The sequence below is a fragment of the Cynoglossus semilaevis genome, chromosome 11 (assembly GCF_000523025.1).
Source record: "Cynoglossus semilaevis isolate Cse_v1.0 chromosome 11, Cse_v1.0, whole genome shotgun sequence".
NCBI classification, from domain to species: domain Eukaryota; kingdom Metazoa; phylum Chordata; class Actinopteri; order Pleuronectiformes; family Cynoglossidae; genus Cynoglossus; species Cynoglossus semilaevis.
The window spans coordinates 14,361,189-14,370,729 of NC_024317.1; the positions used below are offsets into that span (position 1 = coordinate 14,361,189).

At 41.8% G+C, this 9,541-nt stretch overlaps 2 protein-coding genes across 2 annotated transcripts in view; one reads left to right on the forward strand and one right to left on the reverse strand.

Moving 5' to 3' along the window:
• Positions 1 to 430: 430 nt before the first annotated feature.
• rbm15b (RNA binding motif protein 15B) lies at positions 431 to 6,966 on the reverse strand. Its single transcript, XM_025060481.1, has 3 exons — positions 6,119 to 6,966; positions 4,031 to 5,030; positions 431 to 3,910 (listed from the first exon to the last, which is right to left on the reverse strand). The coding sequence occupies exons 1-3, from the start codon at positions 6,664 to 6,666 to the stop codon at positions 2,888 to 2,890; spliced, it is 2,571 nt and encodes an 856-aa protein (XP_024916249.1). The 5' UTR covers positions 6,667 to 6,966; the 3' UTR covers positions 431 to 2,887.
• Positions 6,967 to 7,031: 65 nt separating this feature from the next.
• Positions 7,032 to 9,541, forward strand: part of LOC103386484 (DDB1- and CUL4-associated factor 1) — a 21,652-nt gene continuing 19,142 nt past the window's right edge. Inside the window, 4 exon segments of the mRNA XM_017036569.2 lie at positions 7,032 to 7,649; positions 8,699 to 8,862; positions 8,946 to 9,022; positions 9,129 to 9,202. Coding sequence (XP_016892058.1) covers positions 8,705 to 8,862; positions 8,946 to 9,022; positions 9,129 to 9,202 — 309 coding nt within the window. The 5' untranslated portion in view covers positions 7,032 to 7,649; positions 8,699 to 8,704.

Below are 9,541 nucleotides of genomic sequence, written 5' to 3' on the forward strand. Positions count from 1 at the left end.
ATGCCACAGGGTCACATTCTCCAATGAGATTAATTCTTGCTCTAAGGCAGTTATAGTTCCATCTAGCTACAGTAGGTGGAGCTACAATTCCATATCGGTTTCAGTCTAAAGCTACCTAGTATTTTACTCAAATTTACCACTGAGTGCTAAGGCAAAAGTTTTCGGTCGTTACCTGGTGCTAAACATCATCATCCCAAACTATTAGTGTTTATTTGAAGTAGCTAGGCAGCCCTTAATAAAGCCAACACTTCCCTTTAATCTGCCACTAGCCTCTAGGGGAGAGGGAGTCAAACTCCTGACCCATTGGAGATTCTACACTGATGCCCTGCAATAAAACCACAATGGCAGCAGTGGGCCTCTGCTCATCCTAGACCCCTGTTCTAACTGTTGGTAAATTATCTGAGGTTATAAAAATGACACTTTTCAAACGTTTTACAAAGAGCATAAATGTTTATTACATGTTGTCTTTTTGATGAAGAATAAAATGGTCTTTTGTCAACATAAAAAAAATACAGCAGGGAAATGTGTTTACAAAAACAGATTGTCGCCAAGGACTGTAGATTGTTTGTTTAGTAAGGGTTTATCAGACCAATGACCATCAGAAAATCTTATGTACAATTTAAAAGAAGACAAATATACATGCTGTAGTTCAAAATGTATGGAAAGTAACTATAGATGAATGATAGTTAATTGCTGCTGTAGCACATTGCTAATAGTCACCAGTGTGCAATAGTGCCCCTGCTGTTGAAACATTACATCAACTTATGTTTACAATATCAATGTTTGCACCACTTTATCGCTGTTAGACTTTCACATCCAGAAACCTAGATTTGTAAAACCACTCACCCTCAGGCAGCAAGCGAAAATCAGTGATTTTAGCTCAGGGGGACAGAGGCGTTGTTTATACTGAATAGTTTAGATTTACCTTTAATGTCACAAACCGACCACAGGAGGAGAGAAAGGTAGTGGATCAGCAGCGTCTGTGTCTCCAAACTTAAATCACTATTTTTTTCTATGGAATTTGGTTTGGAGAGATTGGTTTTAAAACATCAATTTTCAGTTGTAAAATATGACTTAGGCTATTGGTGATATTGTGAACTTCTGTCATGTGAACGACCCACAACGCAGCTCAAATAACAGTTCCAAGCGATTGTGTGTGTAACTGATTAAATACCAAAAAGTGTCCCACAGAAAAAAATTGTAGTTTTCTCAGTAATTGAGAAGAAATTAAAAAAAATAAGAATGTTTAAAATAAACAAGTGACAGTATTTATCAGTTGGCACAACCAGCAAATGTTCAAATGTCCTGTATGGTTGTCACATCTGTGAATTACAGCAGAGCAAACACCTGAATGGGTTTGTCATGGAATTATATCATATCACAAATATGTTTACAGTAAGTTTTATTCTTCTTTAACATTCACTCCTTTATTTTATAAAATGTTAGACTTTTTTTTTTAATTAAACTGACAACAGCACATGTTTTTATAAGGGTTACAAAAGTACTCATCAGGAATTCTGCATTCACTGATTTACTGCTAACAACGAATATAAATTTGTTATTTTGTCCGATTTGTTTAAAATTCTCCATTCAAATTTAGGCTCCTAACAAAAACTGCTCACAGGAACCTGCACTAGATGCTCCTGTCCCAGTGAATTTTAGTCACTTTTTTTGTTCAATAGGATGTGAGAAAATGTCCTGTAGCACTAACACCTTTTGAGGTCAGTAAGGAAATAACATAAAATTTTACCAGATACCATGTTTGTGTTTTTACCACTGGTACAAAAATATGAGTGCAAGCTAAAATAGTTTCTTTAAATATTAGGGTTTTGACAAATTTCTGAAGGATCTGCAGATTAAAACCTGGATACAGTGACATCAAACCATGCACCATCTGAATGGGAAGCAGAGAATTCAAAGGAACTATTTTTTTTTCTGCATGCAATGATTAATACAAACTTAATCATAATGTATACCCTGGAATGGTTAAAATGATTACATCAAAACTAAACAGTTTGTTTTTGTATGACTGCTGACCATTGAACTGCTGCTTTCTACCAAACTGCAAACACAAACATTTCGTAATGAACACGACCGTACAAATACAGTACAAACACAATCTCAGTTTGGACAAATCTCCGTGTAAACAGACTCATTTTAGTGTCATGTAAAAGCTGTTAAAGACCAACAAGATTTTCTTTCGGTGTAGTTCCATGACAAATGGTAATCTGTAGTTGGAGCTAGAAGAAGGAAAGACTAACTTTAACTAGTCCATCCAATTAGGCCACTTAGTCACTCTTAACATATTCTAAACAGAACATCACTTACTCTTAAACACAAAAGATTATAGAAGAAATCAGCGACTTTAGCCAATCAAGACAGGAAGGTTGCTGGTTTACTGCTGCCTCCTGTGACCAGTTTATGTCAATGGGGTAAATCTGTATAATGGATTTCAAGCACCAAAGTAAAAAATATTTTAATGCTGAATGCAGGGATGAATCAACAACTAGTGTGGTCTGTGCTAAGAAAATCACTGATTTCTCTATAGATTTCAGTTTGAAACACTTAGCAGTGTCTGCGTATTTTCTTTTGGTCCCCAAAGGCCGCCATATATTTCGATAGGGCAAGCCTTGGTGTTATACTGATTCTCAGCATAAGAATAACTTGTCAGTTCCTTTTTAAATAGTTAAAAGGGTGAAACATGCAACTTCACTGATCTAAACAAGGCAAAATACAAAAAGAGAAAAGTTGTGTAGTGTAATCCACCATGATTCAATAAAATGTCAGAAAAACAAAAATAAAATGTTTTTTTTTTAAAAACATGGAAGTTCCTGTGGTGAGTCTGTACATCGTTTCTACACTTCTATTGAACCTCTCGGTGTCATCATCAGTTAGTGTCGTTGACAATCACAATCACCATATGCTCTTCGTCCACGCTACCTACAGTCCTTTTGGCGGCCTGCAGGTACTGCTGGGAGAACTCTCCCGGAGGGAAGGCGTACAGCATTGCACCAGATCCTCCCTCTTTTGAGGCAGGAAGACTTACAACCCCGGCAGCCTCCTTGTTGCGCAAGTAGGTCACCAGGTGACGTAAAAGGCGTACCTGCAGTCCAGGATCTGAGGATGATGCCTGGCGGTCGATGGGCCCCTGGAGCGCCAGAAGGATGGCAAAGCCATCAGGTCGTCCTAATTTGATACGGCGAGACACTTCATCGAGCCGTGTCTGGTCCATGCGTAGCCTCTGGGCAATCTTGAGCTGGGCAGGCTGGTTCTGGCCTGCCTGTGGTTTAAGGATCTCTTTCATGGCAGTGTTGAAGAAAGTGGAACCGCCCTCCAGCAGGTACAGGTCTGTAGGAAAGCTGCTGTTTTTCAATGCAAAGAATCCGTGCCATGATTTGGAGAGAGAGGCTTGGGCAAACTCAGAGAGTGTGCTTGGAGATGAGGTGTGGGTGTCATGGATGTTGACAGCAGGAGAACCAGCAGCTGGGGCCTCGCTGTTTCTGTGATGGTTTGCATGGTGGATGCTGGAGGTTGACCTCTTGCTGTGATGGCGACCAGAGGGTGGATCATCTTCACTGGAGGCGGTAGTAGAGGCATGACGACCTGCACTGTCTGGAGAATGGTCCCTGGGTTCAGTAGTGGAGTCTGGTGCACGTACCCTTGCTCTGTCTGGGCTCGCATCAGGAGAGTTCACTCCACCTACACCTCGAACCCTGGTTCTCCCCCTGTCCTTGTCCCTTTCTCGCTCTCTCTCCTCTACCTGCTTTTCCACCGAAAGGCTGCGGCTTCGCCTCTTGTTCCTCCTCTCTTCCCGCCATCGCTCCCTACTCCTGCTACGGCTCCTTGCAGATCTTGCACTCCTGCCAAATGCCTCCACGCCCCCTGCTCTTCTCTCCAGGCTGCGGGTGGGCTGGAATGGTTAAAATCTGTCTACTGCCCTGTCCCTCTCCCTCTGTGAAAGGAGGCTGTGGGAGGGTGGGGAAGATCGGTCCCTGGTGCCTCTTACCTCTCGCTCCAGGCTGCGGGTGGGACTGTTAGTAAAGTCTCTGTCTACTGCCCTGTCCCTCTCCCTCTGTGAAAGGAGGCTGTGGGAGGGTGGGGAAGATCGGTCCCTGGTGCCTCTTAACTCTCGCTCCAGGCTTCGGCGGCGACCATAGGCATCACCTAGGATGTCATAGCTTGTGGGCAATGCAACAGAAGGCTGGTATCCAGAAGGAAACTGTCGTGAGGGACTTTCTTCTACTTTAGCAAAGTCCACTCTCAGTCGCCGGTCAGGACCACCTAGAGGGAAACCCCTCATCTGGGAGCAGGCGGCCTGTGCAGCATCCAGACTTTCATACTGAACATAAGCAAAACTGTCACCTTTAACATAGTCAATATTCCTTATACTTCCAAAACGATCAAACTCTCGAACTAGAGCAGCAAGGGAATTTCCAGGTCCTATTCCACCAACCCAGAGCCTGGTGGTGGGATTGGCCTTACCATATCCAATTTTTATTGGGTTGCCACCAATGAGGCGCCCCTGCATGGCCACTTTGGCCCGATGGGCCATGTCTAAGTTCTGAAACTTGACAAAAGCATAGGCCCCACCCTGTCCTCGGGCTGGACGCTTGATGACAACGTCCTCAATAATGCCATACTTATCAAAACCCCTCCGCAGCTCTGCCTCTGTAACATTGCCATCCAAATTTCCTATAAACAAATTACTGGTTGCCCTCTGGTCATCTTCAGGTTTTAAATCCTCCACCACAGGCATCGCAGGAAAGCCGTATGGCCGGCCTCTCTCATCCAGCATACCATAATAATCCAACAGCCGCTCCCTCTCTCGGCTGAGACCCAAAGTGTCAAGAGCATAATGTCTCACTCTTAACTCCCTCAGGTTGCTCACACCAGGACCAGGCGGGGACATGGAACGCTGCCTATATGGGTATGGTGCATGCAGAGGTAAGTAACCAACATCTGGGGGTGTCACGCTCCGTCTCCTCACATACATGGGTTCGATTTTTAATTGCCGCTCACCCAGCATTAACCTAAAGAAAAGAAACAAAATGTAAAATTGTAAAAGTGTGCTAAACAAATGTAGACCATGCACACATTGGCACAAAGTTCAATTCCAACCTGTGTTGCCCTACGACGAAGTTACAGCTGTCCTTTTTAAAACTCTAAGTATACCGTATGTAAAAATTAGCTTTCTAAAGTTCAGTATATTTTGAAATATTCTGTGATATTTCAATCAGTAAACATTTAATTAACATGTTATATATGATTATAATTATTGGTCATATTTGCGTTTTATATGACAATGATAACTAAATAATAACAAAATCTGGAAAATGTCAAATATTTGTAATATCTTACTGGATAATTGTATATACCTGAATAATATAGAGAAACAACCATTATGGTGTAACAGTTAAGAATAGGTAGTAAAGTCTTACATTTTTTATGGTTCTATGTCCCATTTAAAGGTTACTTGTCAACACCTCTAGGTTTACGTATCTTGACATGATTATACAAACCTACGTTACAGTGTTACAGAATCTGAAGTTAGGGACAGAAACTATAAACTATAACATTCTGGCGAATATTCTCTGAATACAAGTCAGGTAGTACTTGTAATATTTTTTTATTCAGCAAATAAATAACACCACGCGGTTCAGGGACAAATGAGGGAAAAGCATTTGGTGATTATTTTCCCCCTGGGGGTCAATAAAACATTTCTGCCTCTGATACTGTTAACCAGTGGTAAAATTAGATTTTTTTATTTTATTTTAATTAAACGTATAACCTTTTTTGTCATTATTTTATGAAAACAATTGCCTTATTTGCTAGATGTAACAGCTTTAATACTGAAATGTTTTTGCATTTGTTTGTCCCCAACATGGCCCATTTACTGGATGGTATTATCAAACAGAGTGGTCTATACTGAAAGGTATCTCACCAGTAGATTTCGCTATTTCCAATGCAGTTATGAAGAGGGCAATCAGACTGCCTTAGTTTCTTGAAGACGTTTAACCTCGCCAGAAACTGAGACAGTACAGTTAAACTATATTTAACTGCTTTGGATAAGATGACCTGAATCACTGAGAACATACACAGACATTTCACTATTTCTCACCTGGAAGACTTCGCGTGTCGCGCCTCCTTGGCGTCCTCTGGGTGTCTGAAGTTGACGTAGGCGATCCTGCCCAGCTCCGGCGTATGGGAAAGCTTCACACTGACATCGCCGAACTTTTTAAAGTCGTGAAAAAGCGCGTCCTCCACGTCCTCGTCTGACACCTGCGAGCCCAGGTTGCTAATTAGCAGCGTCTTGTACTCCAGAGTCCCGGGCCTTGCAGCTGGCAGCTCTGCCGTAGCCCCCGCTGCTGCTGCTGCTGCTGCTGCAGTGGTAGTCCGCAGCGGTGGTCGGCCAAGGAGGCTTAGTTCGTGCCGGTGGTGCAGATCCAAAGTAACGGCGGCGGCCGCAGCTGTCCGCTCCTCCCTCATCCGTGGCTTTTCTCGCTCTCTGCTGCGGCTCCGGCGATGGTATCCACGACTCTCTGTCAGCAGCAGAGCAAGCGGTGGTGGTGGCAGCTCGTCTCTCCGACCACTCTCTCGTTCCCTCTCGCGCAACCTTTTAGCGGCGGCCCTGGGCGGACTGCTGTCTCTGCCGGCTTGGCGTTTCATTTTCACACGATGATGGAGCTCAAACTTTTCGGTGCCTGCTGAAGCTGCAGCGGTAGTAGAAGAGGCGGTGGTGGCTGTGGCAATAGCAGTAGCACCGGTGGAAGAGGGAATCAGATCCGGAGAGCGATTTTCTGAGTTTTTGCGAGAGTAAGGTGGTACAGGACAGCACCGGTAGAGTCGAACTCTCCACCCGGACGCTTAAGATCGACTTGTATATTAACGAAAAAAAGGCAATGCCGTTTAAAAACATGTCGGCATCACAGAAGCTGCACCACTGCCGCCATCTTGGACAATAGGGATGTTTGTGCGCTTTCGATTTAGAGGGCGGAGATTGTAGTGACGTCACTGTTATGAACGTCATGACGAAACGCTTATGTAAATCTATGTGCATCTTAAGGCGATAGATAGATAGATGGATGGATGGATGGATGGATGGAACTTTAATGATCCCTTGGGAAATTAAGGCATAGTTCCTGCCAAAACTGATGGCTGATGAAAAATGTTAACCGCTTAGGTTAACATTTTTCATTTTCTCAAAAGACCCCAAAAAAGTAAAAAAAAAGTAAACGTGATGACGTGATGTTTTGAAATAATCTAAGCATTCTAGAATACCTTAAAAGAAAAGTGGCCAACAATCGAATTTTTAATTTTTAATCCCAGAATTTTGAAATAAATTAGAATTCCCAGAATTCTCTGAGCCACAATTTTGGTTTTCCTGTTATTACTATTAAAGTGTTAAATAAATTGATTGTTCATTACCACGGTGCACCACAACTCCCATGATGCCAAAGTGGGTTGTCGTCATCAGCCATCGACAGCCGCTTGGTGACGCAGCGTGCAGCTGCCCGGACAAGTTTAAAAAAAATAAACCTCAAACTTTTTTTACCTCATACGGCGGCCGTTGTTTTTCCGCTGTAAAACCGGGAATAATTACATTTTTTAACAAAGGACACGTTTGAAAGTAGGCCAAAGAAGAAGTGGAGGTGAGTGACGGTTTAAATGTAAGTGACATGAGGCGGCTGTTCGTTTGTCAAGAGCACGCTGTAGCTGTGAATCTCAAATAGAGTTTGACAGTTTAAACACAAAACTAACGCGTACGTCACCGCGTTACCTCATACAAAACCATCAGAAAACAGCGGTTCTGGACTAACTTGAAAAATTCCGTCATGAGATAACAAAAAGTGAGGGGGCAAGTACCTGCAAATGAGCACAGGGCACTGTAATTTTGTGTGTTACCACATTGGGAATTATTAGCAGGAGAAAAAAAAACCAGTACCAGCAACTATAGACACGTGTGTAGTGAATAAAAATGACATTCTACAAGCGAGTTTCTTCTTTGCTCCAATAACTTTTACAAATCCCGAGGAAAAGAACCTGGGACTAAGACTTTTATAATTGCAGGAACTAGAACCAGATAGTACTGACATAGAGACAAAAACAGCCACTCATTGTTACAACTATAATAAAGACGTACACAGGGTATAGTTCCAAGAACTAGAGCCAGGATCTGTGTGTGCTTCATTAATTAGAACTAGTGCGGTGCATAAAACCTGGATCCAGAAACCAAGTGTTGGCCTAGTCCGGAGCTATTATCAGAATCACGGAGCCAGAACCATCATGAGTTTATATAGTTTTTATGAAGCACAAAAACGAGTATTTTTAGAGCTACACAGTTGCCTAATAATAACGGAAGCATTAGCCTAGCGATAGCTAAAATTTAAAGGACTGTAGTTGAAATTTTCCAGATGATAAAAAAATCTGGATAGGTGAAAAAAGAATATAAAAAAAAAAAATTAAAAGAACAATCCAAAAGAGAACAACAGTTTTTGCCTACCTTGGGTAAAAGCTACCTAAACAAGAACTACAACAGTTTTTGCCTACCTTGGGTAAACAAGAAACAAAGTAAAAAGAGTTATTTTTAACTATTGATAGCAAAAAGGTGACCTCAGATTTAGCCTAAAACACTTTCTTTGTTTTACACTTGAACTATATTTTTAACATAATACATAACTTGTATTTTTTCCTCATCCAGACTGCAATGTCTTCCGGAGATGAAGAAACATCTGGTGATGTTTCATCAGCTTCTGCTGCTACTGCTCCTGCTGTGGATTCAAAGGCAAAAGTGGTCAAACTGCTGGACGAGTGGGAGAAGTCCAGACGAGGTGGCACGGACGGTCTGTTGTCTGTCTTAACAAAGTAAGTGATGCTCCTCTAATTATGTCCTGGCAGTTTATGGTTGTTCAGTCACATGACCTTGTTCTGCTTTGTGTTTTCTACAGAATGTCTGAGGTGATTGAATGGGAAACAGCAGAGTATCACAAAACTGATCCTGATCCATTTGATGATCGTCATCCAGGTAATGAACCAAATGAGACATATATAAAAAAAAATGCATGAAATGATTTGGTGACAGTGGTCAATAAAATAGGTAATTGTTTGAGTTTCTTGTTGTGATGTCACAGGTCGAGCAGATCCCGATGGGATGCTGGGACAGATTCTCAAGACGATCTTCTCCAACAGTGACTTTACTGATGCTGTAAGAACTAGGGATGTCTGATGATAATGTTTTGACTATATGCCCATATTGTCCAAACACTTATAGGAATTAATAATTAAATAAGCTGCAGCACTGCCATCTAGAGACTTTCACTTTAATATACAGCTGTTTATCCCCAAAACTATTTTTAGGACACATCATTTGGGAAATGCAGGCATTGAGTTATCAGGTTTTCATTATTAGAGAAAAAAGCGATGACGATTCTTAAAGATATTACATAATATGCTAATATCGGTTCGATAATATCAGTCTGCCGATATTATCGGACATTATAAGTATTGTTTTTAAAAGTGTGAGTTATCTGACACAATAACCAGG

Excerpts from the sequence above, each read along its gene's own strand:
- rbm15b (XM_025060481.1), bottom strand. The coding sequence starts at position 6,666 with ATGAAACGCCAAGCCGGCAGAGACAGCAGTCCGCCCAGGGCCGCCGCT. Across the intron at positions 5,031-6,118 it reads CGACACGCGAAGTCTTCCAG|GTTAATGCTGGGTGAGCGGC; the intron begins GTGAGAAATAGT and ends TCTTTTCTTTAG. Across the intron at positions 3,911-4,030 it reads ACAGAGACTTTACTAACAGT|CCCACCCGCAGCCTGGAGAG; the intron begins CCCACCCGCAGC and ends TAACCATTCCAG.